At 46.1% G+C, this 20,517-nt stretch overlaps 1 protein-coding gene across 2 annotated transcripts in view; it reads left to right on the top strand.

Moving 5' to 3' along the window:
- The window catches only part of cntln (centlein, centrosomal protein), a 174,971-nt gene extending 154,802 nt beyond the window's left edge, over positions 1-20,169 (top strand). For both annotated transcript variants that reach the window (XM_079499232.1, XM_079499231.1), the window contains exon 26: positions 19,234-20,169. In XM_079499232.1, coding sequence (XP_079355358.1) covers positions 19,234-19,344 — 111 coding nt within the window. In that variant the 3' untranslated portion in view covers positions 19,345-20,169. The remainder of the gene's footprint in view (positions 1-19,233) is intronic.
- The last annotated feature ends 348 nt before the right edge of the window (positions 20,170-20,517 follow it).

Here is a 20,517-nt window from a genome sequence, read left to right as displayed (position 1 = left end):
TTGTTCATATCCACACAGGTTCATGCAATTTGTTACAGTGCGGAATCTCATAAATATCTACCTTGTTCCGTAAAAATAATGATGTCGCTTTATTTCCATGGAGATTTTTACGGAACAAGGTAGATTTTTATGAGATTCCGTACGGTGACAAATTGTGTCCTCAGTCCCCAGTATGTATGTAAAGACCACATGATCCCATGCATCCCTATTCTGGTAGGAAGATTCACCTAAAACTCACGCAAAAAATGTTGGGGCGAAGAGATTTGGTGTTAAAAATGCGGTCCAGGTACAGTTGTAACTCAGGTCAGTTTCACACACACAGTGAGAGGCACAGGAAGGAGCAGGTAGACGATGGACGGTAACATGAGTCAAGCAAGGTATGTTATGGATTTGAAACCATTGTGGTTTGGTGCTAAACCAATGGGCAGCGCAATGACCACATACATACATACTGCAGTCAGGACTTGTTTGTGTAAACACAAACATTGTGTTAACACAAACATTGAATGCCATTGACAATGAATGGCCAGCTTTGCGTTTTTGTGTAAACGCAAACATTGAAGACGAAGGTGAGGACGCAAATTGTGATTGGCCGGAATGATGTAGTATGATGATAAGAGCTCCCCTCACTTCACACGGGTGTGATTTTTATTTAGTTGATTCATAGAAAGACTAGGTATACTGTATGTAGATAGACTAAAACACTGACAGGTAACCGTATACTGTAGTGTAGATACGCGATTTTCTACAGGTATTTGCGGCATAGGAGTGAAACTCCTTTTATTAAAAAATGTATGATGCATAAAGAAACATTCTTATTTTCCAAATATCATACAAATCAAACTATTTCAGAATGGATGTGTATACATATCTTAATTTTTTCATGTTAAAAAATATCCTGTATGTGTGTGTGTGTACTGTGTTTAACTTTTTCCGTGTGTGCTCAGCCACTCATCTCCTGGAGTGCTGTCAATGCCTGACCGCTGTGTCTGTGTATGATTGAGAGCGTGTGTGTGTGTGTGTGTGTGTGTGTGTGTGTGTGTGTGTGTGTGTGTGTGTGTGTGTGTGTGTGTGTGTGTGTGTGTGTGTGTGTGTGTGTGTGTGTGTGTGTGTGTGTGTGTGTGTGTGTGTGTGTGTGTGTGTGTGTGTGTGTGTGTGCGTGCACGTGCATGAGCACACTCTTGTCAGGGCCTGCCGCAGGCACTCATGCGTCGCCTCCGCACCGCGACACACCAGACTCCTCTCACTCGTTTCCCCAGATCTTACCCTGACCTTTTCACCCCTCCACCCCTCCCTCCTCCCATCCTCTCTAACACACACACACACACACACACACACACACACACACACACAGCATACAACTTCACTCAATCCATGTTTTTCCCTTCAAGCTGGACAGCTCTTGGTCCCATCTCTCTCTCTCTCTCTCTCTCTCTCTCTCTCTGCCATCCTCCACTGTCCCACATTCCTTCCTTCCTTCTCTCTCTCCCTATCTATCTCTCCTTCTGTCTCCTGCTCTCTTTCTCTGTCTCTCTCTGGCTCAGACCCCGAGGCAGCTTGTTAGTGGGGAACTAAATATTGATTTGGCGGAGCCTGTCGATGCTGGGAGAATGAGCTAGCATCCACCAGAGACCTCGGCACCGCCAGCCCTCGCTATCGACGTTTTCCGTGGGCAGGAGAGGGGTGGAGGGGGTATGGAGGGGGGGGGGGTGTGCAGGGGGGGGGGGGGGGGGGGGGGGTGGAGGAAGACGGAGAGGAAGAGAAGAGCGAAGGATGATGACAAGGTTGAGACTAGCCCCTGGGTCCCCAAGGAAGACCCGGTCACACACGTGCACGCACACACTTGCGCGCACACACTTGCGCACACGCACACACAACACACACCTCTACCCAACCCTCCTCCTTTTCTCTCCACCACCAGACTTTTTCTATCCCCTTTCAAGTCTGTCTTGTTGTGTTTTTCTTTTAGTTTTTTTTCCCCTAGTTTTTCCTCCCCCTATCCCTCTCCTCCCCTCCCCTCCCCTCCCTCTCTGTTCCTCTGGCGGCCTCCTCTTCTCACTGCTCGGCCTAATAAACACACTGTCACATCGCCAGGGGACACATGGTTCTCTCTCTCTCTCTCTCTCCCTCTCTCTCCCTCCCTCCCTCCTGTTATCAAGGGCAGTTTTCTGCAGCTATAAAATCTCCCTTGCTGAGGAGACGGCGGCTAGGCTATAGTCAGTGTGTGCGTGTGTGTGCACGTGCGTGTGCATGTGCGTGTGTGCTGTTAATCAACCATTAGGATATTGTAGTTGCTTGTACGACACATTTATTTTCTTTCAAATGTTTTGTTTTCATAGTTGAACCTAAACGCTAATTTCCATCCATGAAGGCAATACATTTTCTATTCTATTATTCTACTGTATTCTGGTCTGATATGACCAATGAGTGTGTCCAAACAATATGTCTGTTGTATGAATATGGCCTCATGCTGTGTTGGCTAATGAGGGCCTCATCCTTATGTGTTAACCTGCCCTCTGTGTCCATGTCCTGGCTTATGGAAAGGACCTTCAAGCAGAACATGTGTGAAGCTGTCACTCTACCCGTGAAACTAACAACACACTCCTGATAATGATTTAATATCAATTCTCCTTGGCCGTTCACACACACACACACACACGCACACACACACACACACACACACACACACACACACACACACACACACACACACACACACACACACACACACACACACACACACACACACACGCATGTACACAATCTCTTGTTCTACCAGTTAAAAAGGCCCAGAGACAGAAATAGACCAAGTGAGTGGAAAGATGAGAGAGAGATACGTGTCCTCAACTGGCTGGCTGTCACTGTGTGTGTGTGTGTGTGTGTGTGTGTGTGTGTGTGTGTGTGTGTGTGTGTGTGTGTGTGTGTGTGTGTGTGTGTGTGTGTGTGTGTGTGTGTGTGTGTGTGTGTGTGTGTGTGTGTGTGTGTGTGTGTGTGTGTGTGTGTGTGTGTGTGTGTGTGTGTGTGTGTGTGTGTGTGTGTGTGTGCGCGCGCGCACGTGTACGCAGACTCCCGGTAGCCCTGTGCTGTCACTGTCAGAGCCTAATGGAGCCACCAGTGGGACAGCACTTTATTAACTCTGTGGCCCTGTCAATAGTACAGCCATCAGTCACTGTGTCTGTGTGGGTCCGACAGGAGACCGTGTGTGTACCTGTGAGTGTGTGTGGCCCGTTGTTCCCCGTCACTGTCAAACCACCCTAGCCACATGTCAACTTAACAAGGAAGAGAGAGACAGCCCCAGCCTCACCACGCTGGCTAACAGAGGAAGAGAGAGAGAGATGAGAGAAGAGGAAGAAAAGATGGGAGGGGGTTGTCGGTCGGTATGCAGACGAGAGAAAAACAAGCAAACAGAGAGCACCGTAAGATGCAGTGTGACTGCATGTTAAGTTACCTTGCCCCACCCACCCTATGTTCCTCGGCAACAGTAGCAGCTCCCCTGCCTCAAACAGGCAACAGTAGCAGCTCCCCTGCCTCAAACAGGCAACAGTAGCAGCTCCCCTGCCTCAAACAGGCAACAGTAGCAGCTCCCCTGCCTCAAACAGGCAACAGAAGCAGCTCCCCTGCCTCAAACAGGCAACAGTAGCAGCTCCCCTGCCTCAAACAGGCAACAGTAGCAGCTCCCCTGCCTCAAACAGGCACATTAACACCTCAACATCTACAGAAACATCTCCCTCCCAGTGCCTTCTCACCGCCCACCCCACAGTCCACCTGAAACCTAAATGAAACATTGCAGTAATTTCCTCCGCGCACACAGACACATGCATACGCACACACAGACACATGCATACGCACACACAGACACATGCATACGCACACACAGACACATGCATACGCACACACCCCCACCGGTGATTTAATGAAACCAAGCCTTGCATCCCTCAGTAGAGAGACACTATAAGGCAGCCATAGTCCTAATAATGGTGAGCTGGCCGGGGCATGGTGAGCATAGGGGTTTGGGAGTGGGTGTAGGAGGGTGGTACTGTACTGATCCGTACTCTAGGGCTCCACCGCCGGCCACAACCCACCCGCCACAAATAAAGGGCCTCGACGGCTGAAGATTGAGTGTCCACAAGAGCCATGGGGTCCAAGACGCGGGACCGCGGGTAGCATCGATTTAATTGCCTTTGGTTTATTTGTGGAGTCCTAATTATTGACTGGAGGTAGGATTTAATGGGCAGAGTCTTTATGAAGACAGGGAAATGACTGGCTTTCTCCAGCCGGCCAGTAATGAAGAGGGCGGGCGGGGGCTGGGGGCCGCACATACACGCACATGCGTATGCCCATGTCCGTACACATGCAAGTAGACACGTACATAATACTCGAACGTGCATGTTTCCCCCTTAGATCATCTTTCACACTCGGATAGCTTCACGTGTACAGTATGTACACGTGAAGCTATCCGGGGTCTGTCTAAGCCTCGTGGCACAATAACATTTAAGAAGTCATCGACTGTGCTCAGACTTTTATGGGAGCAGGTTGGTTTGGTTTACTGGTGCACTGGTGACACGGAGGGCCTGCTAATATTTAACTCCCGATCACACCCCAGGGAGAGCTACATCACTCTCCATCAGCATGCATAACATAACAAGCACACATTGCAGCATATACTGGACATACAGGAGAACAGGCTGAGCGCTTCTAATTGGCGAGAAAGATACAATCAGCTACGGTTCAGAGTGCAATAATGCAATGTCTTTCATCAGTGGCCTATGAAGTGGTGCATATTGGACAACTGGCGAGATATGAATTAGTCGGCTAATTCTCTCTACGCCGTCCTCAGACGAGCCCTCCATCGGTGTCTCCAGTCATCACGATTATCCATATACTGCATCTGGCCAGCTTGCTTGTGTTTCGGTTCTTTTTGTTCTTTTTCATCTTTCTCCCAATTTAGACATCGCCAATTCCATCCATTAGTATCCCTCTATCAGAATAGGGTCGACTTGGTGTCTGGTTGCTAGGGCCGAGCTTACCAGCACTCCACTTCCTTCCACACTTCCACATATCAGACTATTCATAAGTACTCTCCCAAGGTTCTAGGCTTATTATCCCGCCCTCAATGTCTTCACATATTGTACAGTTAATATAAAACACATTATTCAGCCACCTCCCATTTGGACCATTCTACGCAACATCATCAAACAGCGATGCTCACCTATGGTAACATCATTCTACAGGCCACAGCCTGTAGAGTCTTGTATAGTAGTCCATCGCTATCACTGCTAAGTGCTAACCCCTACTTTTCGATGTTGGGGCTTCTTTGCATGTGACACTTTTGACTTTCACAGGCAGGATGTAACGCATCCGGAGTCACAGGATATCCTGTATGCAACCTGTAGGAGTTGCCATTGCGGTAACAGAGATCGCCCTCCCCTGCCAGCTTCCCACCATAGTGAACACCATAGTGAACACCATAGTGAACACCTCCCCTGCCAGCTTCCCACCATAGTGAACACCATAGTGAACACCTCCCCTGCCAGCTTCCCACCATAGTGAACACCGCTAAATGTGTTCATTGGACTGACTGTGCAAACTGGAGGCATTGCGTGCAGGACCCAAACTCTCTGGTGACCAGGTACTTTACCCCTAGACCACCGAGACGCCCCACATATGCTGCTTCTTATAGCTTCAAATGCAAAATGACTTCAGCAAAATAGAATGCTCATTTATGGGACCAGGAATGGCATTCATTCTTATGAGATAAAAACAGACATTGTTGATGTCACATCTCTTCCAGGCTTGTTCCCCAGGCTTCCGGCCATACTGCCGGCTCCGTAAGGCATTGACTCGTTAACACTCTAAATTAACTGTATCAAAGGATTCATGGTGCCAGCACAGTGAGAAAGTTTTCTATTGTTGGTGTCGTTTGCAGCATGAGGGGTTTTGTGTGTGTGTCTGTGTGTCTCATTACAGTTCTGTAATGACAAAGGAACAGCTCCGAGTCCCCCTCAACTTCCCTCTGAATGGAAAGCGACTCTAATTAAGCCTCGTTTAATGACTGGGGTAATTAAATCAGCCACTCTCTGATTGTCTGTACATGTGTGTTTGTTTTTCTGTGTTTTTGCATGTGTGAATAATGTGTGCGGTGGGGACTCAGGCTGAGCCTTTGTACTGTAAATGTGACAGTGGAACAGTGGTACAGTATACTTGGGGGGCGGGGTGGCAGTTAGTAGTGGAGATGGCCCCCAGGGGCCACTGAGTGCCAGTGTGTTTAAAGTTGCTATTATGAGGATTATAATGCCAAAGCAGGCCGTGGCCTACTCTGCATTCACCACCCACTCATTACGGAAATGGCACCAGCTATTTCAGCTCATTATCTAGTTATCTAACTAGCAATACTAGACACTGTCTCGTGGTACTGTCATTCCGTTCTTTACAGTGAAACCTACAAGCTTGGTCCCTACGGACTGTACTACACTATACATTACATCCCCTCTTGATGTGGGCGTACGAAAGCAGGCTTTGTTGTATACATTGAACACACATCACATGGTCGTTTCTGTGTGTCTGTGGGCGGAAGTGGCAGCTGGCAGACACACTATGATCGCACCTGCTTCTCAATACAGTGTGTACAAGTATATGTGTATGTATATACAGTATATATATTCTATATTAAAATTGGCTAATGGGTGGGCAGACAATGGCCACGTCACCTTGACTTGATTTTATTGGGAGGATGGCCCCTTGAGATGCAACATCTGGTTTTAGAGGGGGTCCTATAAAACTCCACTATAACTCTTGGCGGTGCTATGTATATGTTGAGACAAGACACCATTTCTGTCTGTCGACATTGATGTAGGCAGGACCACTTGTACCAGTCCTGCTGTACAATGCAGCACATTGCTGATGACGCCATGTTGCACATCAGGTGTGTGCTCTCGATTTGTCCAGCACACTACAGTATGTCGGCAGACAGGCACAGCAGAGGTTATGTATTTGTATGCTGATGCTTGCTGCGAGCCAAGCCACTGTCGTCAGCCTCATCTCTCAAGCACAGCGCCTTGACAGCATGGCTATGCTGCAAAGTGGCCAGTGTGCTCTCAGTTGCCATGCTCACTGTACCCCTACTGAGGCATACCTCTACAAAGGTGTGTCTAGGGGTTTAGTTGCTGCATGGCAGAACCAGTACAGGTTTTGGCAAAAAATAAAAAAGCTTCACTGTTGACACATTACCTGCCAGGTTTTACCCACGGGACCTGAGACGTGAACCGGATGTAAACAGATGCTGTGCAGAGTGGTGGACGATCATAATTTATTTCACTCGGAAAATAGATTTTGTATCATCGGTTCTTTAGTTATGGGCCGTTGAATAAAAATGTGTTATGACCAAAAACGCAATCTGGGAAAATTAATTTCCGGTTGTAGCCGTCGCCTAGCAATCTAGAATCATTCATAAGTTGGCAAAGAGTGCCATCTATCGTAAACCACTGAAAAGACCATTGGACGTCTACAGACATCTTGGGCAGTGAAGCGTTCTATTTGAAAAGACATCTATAGACAGTCATTGTATTCATTAACAGGAAGTACACTCTTGATTTTTGTCTCCACCAGGCCGAAGGCATGGGGAGAGAGTATGTTTTGCACTCTGTCCGTTTGTGTGTGTGTGTGTGTGTGTGTGTGTGTCCGTCCTTCCTTCCGTCCGTCCGTTACCAGCTAATCTCCGGCACCGTTAACCCGGTCGATGCCAAACTTTGCACACACACTCCCTGGATGCCAACGATGAACCTCTGCCCCACATTTTCCAGAACGGCCTGTTATAGCGCCACCATGAGGCAGCTTTTCACATTTTTACCTAAAACTGCACCGATCTGCGTGAAACGTTGCATGCACACTCCCTAGAGGCCAAGGACAAACCTTTGACCTGCATTTTCCGCATCTGCCTTTTATAGCGCCACCAGGAGGCCCACTTTTGTAAAACACATTTTTTTATATTACTCCTCCAGATTCTGTCCAAAAATCTCACAAATCGTTACACAGTATCTCTATGGTCATGTGCTCAAGTCGGATCTGTCCGATATTTCATATTCCATCCTAATTGGCTATAATTGGCTTTCACAGTTTGCAAGATTGCCCGTTTTGAACAAAAGCCTCAAATGATGAACGCAGCATGCAATTTACGTGAAATCTTTCACACATGTTCTTACTAGGCTGAGGAATATATCCCACCCTTTTCACATTGGCCTGTTATAGCGCCACCAACAGGTTGATTTTTGCAAAACACATTTTTGGAACAAAATGCCTCAAATCATCCAATTGCCATCAAAGGCGTATGAAGAAATGGCACCCTTTTCACATTGGCCTATTATAGCACCACCAGGAGGCCACAACCTGACCTGGCTTGGTGGAGACCTGTGCCCAGAGGGGCACTTTTTCTAGTCTGTCACTGTGCAGACCTGTACAATCTTTCAATTTGTTTTGGGGAAGTTGTTGCAGGCAGAGCCTCGCCTGTCTTGTTTTGGGGAAGTTATTGCAGGCAGAGCCTCGCCTGTCTTGTTTTGGGGAGGTTGTTGCAGACAGAGCCTCGCCTGTCTTGTTTTGGGGAGGTTGTTGCAGGCAGAGCCTCGCCTGTCTTGTTTTGGGGAAGTTGTTGCAGGCAGAGCCTCGCTTGTCTTGTTTTGGGGAAGTTGTTGCAGGCAGAGCCTCGCCTGTCTTGTTTTGGGGAGGTTGTTGCAGGCAGAGCCTTGCCTGTCTTGTTTTGGGGAAGTTGTTGCAGGCAGAGCCTCGCCTGTTTTGGGGAAGTTGTTGCAGGCAGAGCCTCGCCTGTTTTGGGGAAGTTGTTGCAGGCAGAGCCTCGCCTGTCTTGGGGAAGTTGTTGCAGGCAGAGCCTCGCCTGTCTTGGGGAAGTTGTTGCAGGCAGAGCCTCGCCTGTCTTGGGGAAGTTGTTGCAGGCAGAGCCTCGCCTGTCTTGGGGAGGTTGTTGCAGGCAGAGCCTCGCCTGTCTTGTTTTGGGGAGGTTGTTGCAGGCAGAGCCTCGCCTGTCTTGTTTTGGGGAGGTTGTTGCAGGCAGAGCCTCGCCTGTCTTGTTTTGGGGAGGTTGTTGCAGGCAGAGCCTCGCCTGTCTTGTTTTGGGAAGGTTGTTGCAGGCAGAGCTTCGCCTGTCTTGGGGAAGTTGTTGCAGGCAGAGCCTCGCCTGTCTTTGGGAAGTTGTTGCAGGCAGAGCCTCGCCTGTCTTTGGGAAGTTGTTGCAGGCAGAGCCTCGCCTGTCTTGCAATACAGTACGTTTGCAATGAGCCATGTTTGTGGGAAGTGTGCTGGTGCCAAGTTTATTATGTCACTATTCAGAGATACAGAGGTTGTGTTCTCTATGTCATTGCTGCCACTGGTAGATACACAATTGTCATGAATTATACTCAATACACTGCACCACAGAACAGTTCATGCTGCTGTTTATCCACACACTACCTAAAAGCTTGTATTTATTTTATATAGATATCACTAACAGCCATCACAGCTATATTTAAACCTCCCACACAACCCCTGATAATCTAAATCACCTCATTTTCTACGCCTAACGAGTGTGAACCTTGAAACAAAGACCCGGTGTGCGTTCCTGTGTGTGTTTAATCTTAGGGGTGTATTTAGGTCAGATCCCTAACAAACGCAGGTTGCATGCAGACCTGAATGTTACCCCCCCCCCCCCCCACCCCCACCCACGCCCCAAACAACGTATCAAGAAAAGGAGAGATTGTTTTAATTATGGTATCTGTGGCCCCAAGTGTCCAATTCCCTTTCATATCAGTCTCCTGTGGCCTGAAGGGGAGAAGGGAGAGAGGGAACCATTCCACTGCAGGGGAAGGTAATTACTGAAGAGAGAGAGAGAGAGAGAGAATAGGGTCTCGTTGGCGCATTGGTGGTTTCTTTACCTGAGCGCCTCCTTGCAAATGTGACATATTCATTATCGGGCATAATCAAATGCAAGTCTTAATAGTATGGGTGCCTTTGTGCTTTTTTCCCCCCCTACCTTTGCGGTGTTGTTGTTTGTGTTGTTTCATTATTCCCCCGTTTGATAAATTTGATTTTCAAACAAAAGTGAGAAGATCAAAGATCAGAGAGCTGTTTTTTCCCCCTTCCCTCTGTGATCATGAAAAGTACAGTAACTACTTCCCCTGTTACCTTGAATGGTGGCCTAGATTGAAGATAGCATCTCTGGCAGGAAGAAAGGGACAGAAAGATAGAACAGGGGAAACATGAATGCTACCTTCAAACTGGCTGATATTAGTCAGGTTTGTTTTTATGATGAAGTTGGACCTGACATATCAGTGAACATGATATTTTTCGGTAAAAGTTTGTTCCCTGGTTCTGACGCTGAAGGTGAAAACCGTTGGGTCATTCTCTTCAGGATATGTATGTATTTCCATCTGTCTGCATTTTTAATACATTTATCAGTCTTGTTCTGAAGCTGTTCAGCATCGGTAAGTTACACAAAAAGTGAAGCCAGTACAATGCATTTAATTGAACTTGTTGAACTGGGGTTTAAATAATATTTACATATTATGTATACTGGACACAGTATTGAGTGGCCGGGAAGGCCAGTGAATAATTGAATAACACTTATAAAGTGCTGAAGTAAGTAAGACAAAAAAAGAACCCTATCTTCCATTTAGCTGAATTCATGTATTATTTTTATATTCATCTCTGACTCCCTCTGACTCCATTGCGTCCCCTCCACAGTTGCTCTCTATCCACTGTATCAGTCCATCCATGTCAGTGTGTCCGTCCGTCCGTCTATTTATATTTCTCCCTCTCTCCATTGTTCTTTCTTCATCGTATCACTTTCTCTCCCTAATTCTCCCATCTCTTCTTCCACCAGCTAGTTCTCTCATCATTTAGACATCCACCACAAGTTGGGCCCTTGAAATCAATTGCGTTAATTTGCTCCTAGGGAGGGAGAGACAGTGAGAAGACAGGGGGGGTTGGGAGTATGATCGATCGGTTAAGAGAAAAGATGCCATACGCGATGCCACTACAATAACCACACTACCTTGACAGCGGTCACAGGAGTGTTGTAGCATTGAGCCCGCTCCCAGCCTCAAGGTGCGCCCGGGGCCAAAGAATACCAATGTCATTTAATTGGCTCATAAAAACACCTTTTGCTCAGAGACCCTCACCTTAGAGGCACACGTGCACACGTGCACGCACACACACACACACACACGTCACACACACACACATACTGTATGATCACACATATTTATGCCACACAGGTTCAAGACACACACACACACACGCACACGCATGCATGCATGCACGCACGCACGCACGCACGCACAAACACAGGTATACAAAACACACACAAACAAACAAAGTCTCGGACACAAATGCATTGCATACACACAGACACAGACACAGGCACAAAATACACATGCACACAATAGAGACTCGGACATGCAAGCACACAAACAGAAACGACCACAGGAGCACCCTGTCAGTTTCACCGGCTTACCCTGTCAGTTCACCACCTGGGCGTGCTAATGAAATCATAGCTAACAAAAGGTCCTCTCTGCAGGGCCTGTTGAATAGTAATGGCTGTAAGTTAGCGTAGCTCTTGTAGCACTGCCAAAGGGGACAGGGGGGCCTCCCGCAGAAAAGGGCCAGGCACCGTAGCTTTGCATTGACGCCAGCCCGCTCTGCCAAAGGGGACAGGGGGCCCAGCTAAATCAGCTGCAGAGTAGCACTAGTCGCTAGCAACTGCCTTAAGGGACCCATGGGGATTTAGGATAGCAGGTGTATCAAAGCTTAGCCAGCACTGTCCCAGGGGACCTATAGAGGGAATGGCTGTAAAGGAGAGTGTGTGTGTGTGTGTGTGTGTGTGTGTGTGTGTGTGTGTGTGTGTGTGTGTGTGTGTGTGTGTGTGTGTGTGTGTATATATATATATATATATACTGTATATATATAAAATGCTCTGCTGTCCTGGCCTCTCTTGGTCTGTCCTGTCCTATAATCTCCTGTCCTGTCCTGTCTTCTCTTCTCCTTTCATGTCATATCCTCTCTTCTAATCTCATATCATGTCCTCTCATGGTCCTGTCCCTCCCTCTCATGTCCTTTCCTGCTCTGTCCTGTCTTCTCATGCCCTTTCCATCGCTGTCGTCTTCTGTCCTCTCCTGTCATGCCCTCTCCTCAGGCTGCCCTATATCCTACAACAGTATGGTGCCTCGTCCATACAATGGGGTGCATATCTTTGGGTCCTAACAGTCCGACACGCTATGGTCCGACACCTATACCCCTAACCCCACTCGGAAGCCACGGGTGAGTCTTAATCGGCCACATACAGTATGCGTCTTAACCGGCCACGTATGTGTCTTAAACGGCCATGTATGTGTCTTAACCGGCCACGTATGTGTCTTAACCGGCCAGGTATGTGTCTTAACCGGCCACTTAACCGGCCACGTATGTGTCTTAACCGGCCACGTATGTGTCTTAACCGGCCACATATGTGTCTTAACCGGCCACATATGTGTCTTAACCGGCCACGTATGTGTCTTAAATGGCCATGTATGTCGAACTATTGGTATGTCCGTCTAACGTATGCCCCCCCCCATACAATGTGTGTACAGGTGTTAGTGTGTTATGTTTTCCTTCTAATGATGCTGCTGCTGTCCCACAGAGCCCTGTGTTGTGGCTCTGTCTCTATTTTAGTGAGTTTGTTTGCTTATAGTTAGTAGCGTTCTAAGTGGAGTTAGCTGATTAGGGGTATGTGTGTGTGTGTGTGTGTGTGTGTGTGTGTGTGTGTGTGTGTGTGTGTGTGTGTGTGTGTGTGTGTGTGTGTGTGTGTGTGTGTGTGTGTGTGTGTGTGTGTGTGTGTGTGTGTGTGTGTGTGTGTGTGTGTGTGTGTGTGTGTGTGTGTGTGTGTGTGTGTGTGTGTGTCTCTGGGGGACCATGCAGAGGAGATGTCTCAGCAGTAACAGTGCTAGAGTGGCTCTCTAAGGAGCAGGGCTGTGTTTGATGCGCCCAGCACTGGGACTCACTCCCTACACAACACACACACACACAAACACAATTGCACAGGCAAACACATACTGTAGAGCCATTTATACACCCAGACACCGACAACGACTCACACAAATAACACACACACACACACACACACACACACACACACACACACACACACACTCCTCTCAGCTCTTCTCCCTAATGAAGTGGTGGCTCTGTGCCTCTGTGTGCATACATACATGCATAGGAACGTGAGTTCTTGCCCAAAATACCATCTCTGTCAGAAACCTTTGTCTGATCAGAACCATTACTTTTAATTAAGGTAAGTGACCTGTCTTCCAAGGATCCAGTGTAGTCATCATTTAGTCACACACTCTTGTTAATACACTTTTATTAGTTAGATATTCATAGACAGAATTAACCACTTTCAACCTTGTATCCATATATCTATATCAGAAACTAGCCAACTCCAAAATGTTCATTTTTCATTAAATGAAGAAAAAAGAAAAGAAAAGAAAAGAAAAATAATAATAATATATATATATATATAATTACTTTTTTCAGGAAATGAAGAAAACCTTATATTTTTAAACAAAGCAATAGTGCCTCATCATAGTTGGCTTTGTGACTTTATATATTGTCAGATACTTGCATGAAAGGCGGTGGAGTTAGCTGCTTTAGCAGACAGTTTGAGCGTCTAAGGGAGTTAACTGGTTTTGTCAGAAGCACTTTTTAATACTTTCATTGGTTCAATATTTGTTTTATCCAACACACAGGCATAAAAGGTGTTCAGTAGCATTGATTTAAAAAGAAAAGAAAATGAAAAATGCAAATTGACAAAACGTTTTAAAAATAGAATACCCAATTATTTTGAAATCCACAGAGCGGAAGTCAAATGCTTATGATCATCTGACATAATGCAGGTTTTGTGGATTACTTAAAATGAATTCATGGACTAAAGTTCTCGTCACCATGAGTGATTTCAGTCGTTTGGATTTGGAGGGAAGCATGTCTTTCACTTATAACTTAATTCAAGTTTACACAATCACTGATGTCCTGCCTCATGTGGCTGGTAAAGTCAAGCCCTATAATAAAAATCACACCCGTGTGAAGTGAGGGGTGCTCTTATCATTGTACATCATCATGACGTAACATGTCGATTTGCTCCGACACATGACGTAAATTCTCCATTCATTGTCAATGGGAATCTAACAAAAATACAGAGTTGCTCAGACACATGACGTAAATTCTCCATTCATTGTCAATGGGAATATAATCTTTGTGTAGGAGTAAAATAGCTGATTTTCTCGTCTACATATGACATCAATTATCCATTCATTGTCAATGGCATTTAATGTTTGTGTTAGGACAAAATAGCCGAATTGCATGTGATGTAAATATGATGTAAATCTGATGTAAATTCTCCATTCATTGTCAATGGCATTTAATGTTTGTGTTAGGATTGAAATCTACACTATAGCTGAATATAGGAGGGGGCTAGCTCATCATCATACATCATCTCATTCTGGCCAATCAGAATTTGCGTCCTCTCCTTCGTCTTCAATGTTTGTGTTATGCAGTGTTTGTGTTTACACAAACACTCAAAATTGTGCATCCATTGTCAATGGCATTTAATGTTTGTGTTGGGACAAAGTTTGTGTTTACACACTCACCAAAAGCTGGACATAGAAATCACACCTGTGTGAGCAGGTGAGGGGTGCTCTTATCATCATACTTCATCATACATCATCTCATTCTGGCCAATCACAATTCGCGTCCTCACTTTTGTCTTCAATGTTTGTGTTTACACACAGTGGCAGCGATAAGACGGGGTCAAGCCTCTTCACAGTGTCGCCTCCTTTATTATCTGGTTGGAGACTGGAGATGACGTTACTTTTTTTGTTACGCTGATTGGCTGAAGGGGTTGTCTGTCAACGCTGTACTCCCGCAGCCAACCATGCATTTGCAGGGCCGAGACTCCACACAAATGAATGGAAATGCAATTTCAAAGGAGAGTGGTGGTTAACTCCTTTCCCCTTACTCAATGGGAGATCTAAAGGTCAGAGGTCTTTTGACGAATGATTGTGAACTTCAGTTCCTGAGGGATTCTCACGGCCCTCTACTATATTGCCGAATTTCGTGAAGAACGATATAGCACAGAACTGCCAAAACTGATGACGGAATTCGTAGGGGGTCTGACCCCTAATAATAGACAATTCATATCAGAAGTATTTGATTTGGTCAGACTAACAATTGAATACATGTTCATAAATATCTTACATAAAATCTCCTATATTTAGTATATTTCTTTGTATGTAGAAGAGCATGCAGGAAAATGAGTGTAGAGATTAGAGAACGATAACATCAAAACATGATCATTTTACTTATTTTGCAAATCGTTTAGAAAACAACGCTATTGTCTCTTTCATGCTATTAGGCAAATTGCAGATTGGGACTTGAGCCTCACAAAAGAAGTTGTGTAGATTTTATTTTTTGCTTTAATCCCTGTGGTTTGACTGAGCTCCTGTGGTGAAAGTTGACCATGGAGTTGACGGATTACACTGTACCACATGCAGTAGGCTGCCCACGCCATGCTTGACATCTGTCAGTGTTTCACACCAGTCAGTGGAGTACCAGCTCTATCACCAACACACACAGCTCGCAGGCAGACACTCAAAGGAGACATTTCCAACCCCTGAATATTTATATTGTTTTACAGCTTCATATATATATATACCTTTTTTTTCTTTCTTTTTTTCTTTTTTTTTGACCTGAGGCCAATTCCAAAAATGCCTTCTAAATCATTAGTTCTTCTCACACTTTGAAGATGTACAGTACAAAAATCTAAAATTACACAGATGCTTTTCCGATTACTTTACCGAGGTCCAGATAGCTCAGCTGGCTACAGTCATGGTCGTCTCTACTGACTTCCCTCCTCTTTCTCTCTCTCGCTCTCTCTCTCTCTCTCTCTCTCTCTCTCTCTCGCTCTCTCTCTCTCTCTCTCTCTATCTTTTTGAATGAATTACATTCATTAGTTACCTCTCGCCATTTTTCTCTCTGCCTTAACTAACATCAGCATTCTGGGATGAAGTACTGTACCTGTCCAGCACCATGGAGTGTAGGGTTTGGAGGGAGTGTAGGCTGAGCATCTATATATGAACACAATTGGCCATGTTTAGGGAAGCTAAACTGCCAAACGGCAATCTTCATCGCTACACTAGCAACTCATATGAGTTGGGGTGGCGCCTGTCAGCAGGCGGGTATTAACTCATATGAGTTGGGGTGGTGCCTGTCAGCAGGCGGGTATTAACTCATATGAGTTGGGGTGGCGCCTGTCAGCAGGCGGGTATTAACTCATATGAGTTGGGGTGGCGCCTGTCAGCAGGCGGGTATTAAAGGGGAATTTCTCCCTAAACCTTTTTTTTACAAAAGTAAGTTCATAATTATGTATATTGACCAAAATAAATAAATAAAAGATATAGGGGAGCTGGGGCTGGGGCTGGAGCTGGAGCTGGAGCTGCTCCTGGGGGGGTCTAACATCAGCTCACGTAGACCAGGTGTTGCTGTCACATCATCTAGAACAGATGTAAACAAAAAACAATTGCGCAATTGAATAGGAGTTCTAGCGTTAGACCCCTCCAGCAGCAGCTCCAGCCCCAGCCCCAGCTCCCCTATATCTTTATTTTTATTTTTTGGTCAATATAAATAATTATCAACTTACTTTTGTAAAAAAAAAGGTTTAGGGTGAAATTCCCCTTTAACTCATATGAGTTGGGGTGGCGCCTGTCAGCAGGCGGGTATTAACTCATATGAGTTGGGGTGGCGCCTGTCAGCAGGCGGGTATTAACTCATATGAGTTGGGGTAGCGCCTGTCAGCAGGCGGGTATTAACTCATATGAGTTGGGGTGGCGCCTGTCAGCAGGCGGGTATTAACTCATATGAGTTGGGGTGGCGCCTGTCAGCAGGCGGGTATTAAACGGGAGGAGTAGGACGGAAGACCCTACATCCTTCAGTAAGGGGTTCCTCACTGTCAGGATAGCCAGTAGGGTGCGATAGCAGTGACAACACAGAAATGTGTGAGGACTGAGGAGGGTTAATTGGCATAATGATTAAATTGATAGAGAAAAAGGGGGAAATAATGTGCACAGCCATTAAGGGCCCTATTTTAACAGTGGAACTTTGTGCCATGGTGCATGGTTTTCATTGTTTATGTGTCTTCTGTAGGACCTGCACAAAGGTCCCTGAATTTATCATGGGTGTGTTTTGGGCATTGCAAGTTGGTCTTAATTTGAAGCGCAAAGCAATAGCATTGCAGGCCCTAAGACGCACAGATAAAACATAGGGAAAATTGCATGAGAAACCAGGCAATCAGGCAGGTTATATATTCTAATTCTAAAGTTACAGGGGCCCTTGTGGCAAAGACCCAATAACCCTTTGTTTTCTTGGAATGACCAGCAGGGCCCTGTCTGAGGATCTCAGGACGTGCTACTGCTCATATGTAAGGATGCTAGACCGAGCCGTGTCTTAACAATAATCTGTGCGACTCCCAAATCTTTACTATCCTGCGTATTTGAGACTTTCAGTATCTTTGCTAATGCTATGCATCCTATCCTGGTGCATCCCATACGTTGCGCAGAAATGTTGTAATTAACTATAGGACACGAATCTCATAGCCCTGCGGTACTGTTATTGACTGATTTGAAAAAATGTTTAAGAATTGAGATCCTTTTCCTGCCATAAATGTGCACGACAAATATTACCCCGGTCAGCCTAGTAGCAGATTGCAAGACTAGCTGCAGAGACGCATACACAGACAGGGGCAAATCTTCCTGGCAGAGATTTAAAAATAAAAACTTTGTTCCACTGCTTTTGACTTGCGCCAGTCTCGCCAGATATTTCGGACAGTGCCTTATGTTTTTGCAATCCATTCTGTAAAAGTTTAAAAATCATCCGAGAGACTGTGTAATATTTCCGATGCCATAGTGAGCCTGGTCGGTCCACGTCTCATCTCTGACCATGTGACGTGGGGAAGTCGCTGAGGGTTTGTTTGCCCAGCTCTGTGTAGAAGTGTGAATATTTATGTCTGATCCTGCCTGTATGTGTGCCTTTGATCGTTCTGCACTAATCACCAGGAAGTCCTTGTGTCTGTTCAGAAGAAACAAAATAAAAAAACAGGAGTGCAGAGGTGAAGACAGCCCATTCCCTCTCACTTTCTCCCCGTCTTATTTTCCCTCACTCTCTCTCATTGCTCTCTCCTTCTCTCCATTCCTGCCTCCTTCTGTTCCTCGCCCACACACAGCAGAGGAAACCACACACAGGGAGAACTCCAAACTTTAGAGATTCTGGATGTGGTTTTAAAGTGGGCCCTCCCCTTTGTCAGTTTTCCTTCCTGTGTTGCCCTGGTTTGAAACCACATTCCTCTTGGAAAACAATCCTCTGCTTTATGTGTATACTAATCGGTTTATTTCCACTGTCCAATAACTTCACCCAAATGTGTCTTGGTGACAGACACCACTGCTGGAATGTCTCAACACTTTCCCATAGACATTCGCTCCTACTGCACACATGGTACAGGGGATGACACGTCCCAAGGCAATGCCATGGACAGACTGTACTCCTACTGCACACATGGTACAGGGGATGACACGTCCCAAGGCAATGCGATGGACAGACTGTACTCCTACTGCACACATGGTACAGGGGATGACACGTCCCAAGGCAATGCTCCTACTGCACACATGGTACAGGGGATGACACGTCCCAAGGCAATGCGATGGACAGACTACATGTAGTATCACTGATTCAGCAAATTAAGTGTTGTGAGTGATCATCCATGGAAGCTGAGGACGGAACAAAGTGGCATGCTAGACTCATTGTTATGCCTTTGTAAAGCAGCTGCTGTGTAATCTATTTTGAGAAATGCTTTTATATCAAAAACCCCTGAACATAGAGTTCAGGGTTTTTTGATATAAGACAGTCCCTCAAAAGTTTCTAGAAAGTCCTCGGGCCCAATCTGCCAGTGAGTCTCCCTTGTCTGGCCCACCGACAACTAGCAAACAGGCCTTCTTTTGAGACAAGAAAAACTGCCAGGTATTAAAAACACAGCCTTTTTTCTTCCTGTTGTTGTTTTCCTCTTTCTTTCTAACCCATCTCCCCCTGCCACCTCCCCTACACCCCTCTTTCTGTCTCTTTCATCCCTCTCTCTCTTTCTATCCCTCCTCTCCCCTCCTCTCCTTCCCCCTGCAGATCCCCTCTGCTGGCCAGCTAATGGAGGCTGTGTGCGTGAAGATGAAGGAGAGGAAAGTGCTGACAGAAGAGCTGGCCACGCTCGCAACACCAGTCAGCGAAAATGCCTGACTCCCCGGGCTGAGGCTCAGGGAAAAAAAACTGTCATCCACTTCTCTTCTCTCCCTCCCTCCTTTCTTCTCCTCCTCTCAGTGGGGGCCGGGGCTGGGCCCAGTCCGTGGCGATCCAAGCCAGGCCAAGGAGAAACGGCACCAATATACATGTGTGAGGGAACGGCGCTGTCTAGTCACTCCAGGGCCAGCTCAGCTCACTCAGCGCAGCAGTGAGCTGAGAGCCCAGGCTTTTGTAAATGAGCCCTCGACATCTGCAGTTAGCACTTAGCGCACTCTGTCTATCAGACAGGGCCCCCTTTAGCGCTGAGCTAATTTACCACGCTCGTCTCTCTCTCTCTCTCTCTCTCTCTCTCGCTCTCTCTCTGATCCTTCTCTCTCTTTCCCAAAGTGATAAGGCCAAGTGCTTACGCAAATGCTTAAAAGTTGGACATGATCTTTTTCTCTCTTCTCTTCCTGTCTCTTTTTGACTTCTCCTCCCTAATTTATTTGGGATCTCATGGACCTCAGGGTGCAGGGTCTTGACCTAACAGTGCCTCGTCGACACTTTGAGAAAGTCAGGAGTACAGGCACAGTGCAATATGTTCACTGTAATAGCCTTAGCCATGATGCTGTGCCTTACTGATCTTAGAGAGATGCTGTCCAACCTCTACGGTAATGCACAGGGCATAGTTATTCAATGTTGCACTACTGTAGGTAATTACTGTATGTTACAAAGCTGATCGTTGGTGTCGATTTTAAATAAAGAGTGTTTCCTATTATTATTATTATTATTATTATGCATCACTCTGAGCCCCTATACATTTTTACACCTGAGTAACAGTGTCTTAAAGTAATGCCTAAATAATTAAATGCATTTTGCAAAATGATGTCTGTGTTTTGGATTCATTCAAGCATTTCATATGCATGTCATTCAAATTTTGGCTACTAAATATCCTGTCTTGTGTTAAAGGGTCATATCAATATGTGGTGGTGAAATACTCATACTGTACCTGCCCAAACATTTCAAGTCAAACTGGAGAGGAACATCAGCAAAAATGTCTTGAAAATGCAAATGTATTTTCTGCCACTGCTAAATGATGCCTTTTGTGTGCAGGGTTCATTCCAGCAGTTCAGTCAGTCAGTCAGTCAGTCAGGTCCGCCATGGCCACTGAAGCCGTTCGTCATTGGCCGG

The sequence above is a fragment of the Electrona antarctica genome (assembly GCF_951216825.1).
Source record: "Electrona antarctica genome assembly, chromosome: 4".
In the NCBI taxonomy this organism is placed as follows: domain Eukaryota; kingdom Metazoa; phylum Chordata; class Actinopteri; order Myctophiformes; family Myctophidae; genus Electrona; species Electrona antarctica.
This window is presented reverse-complemented; position numbering and strand designations above follow the sequence as displayed.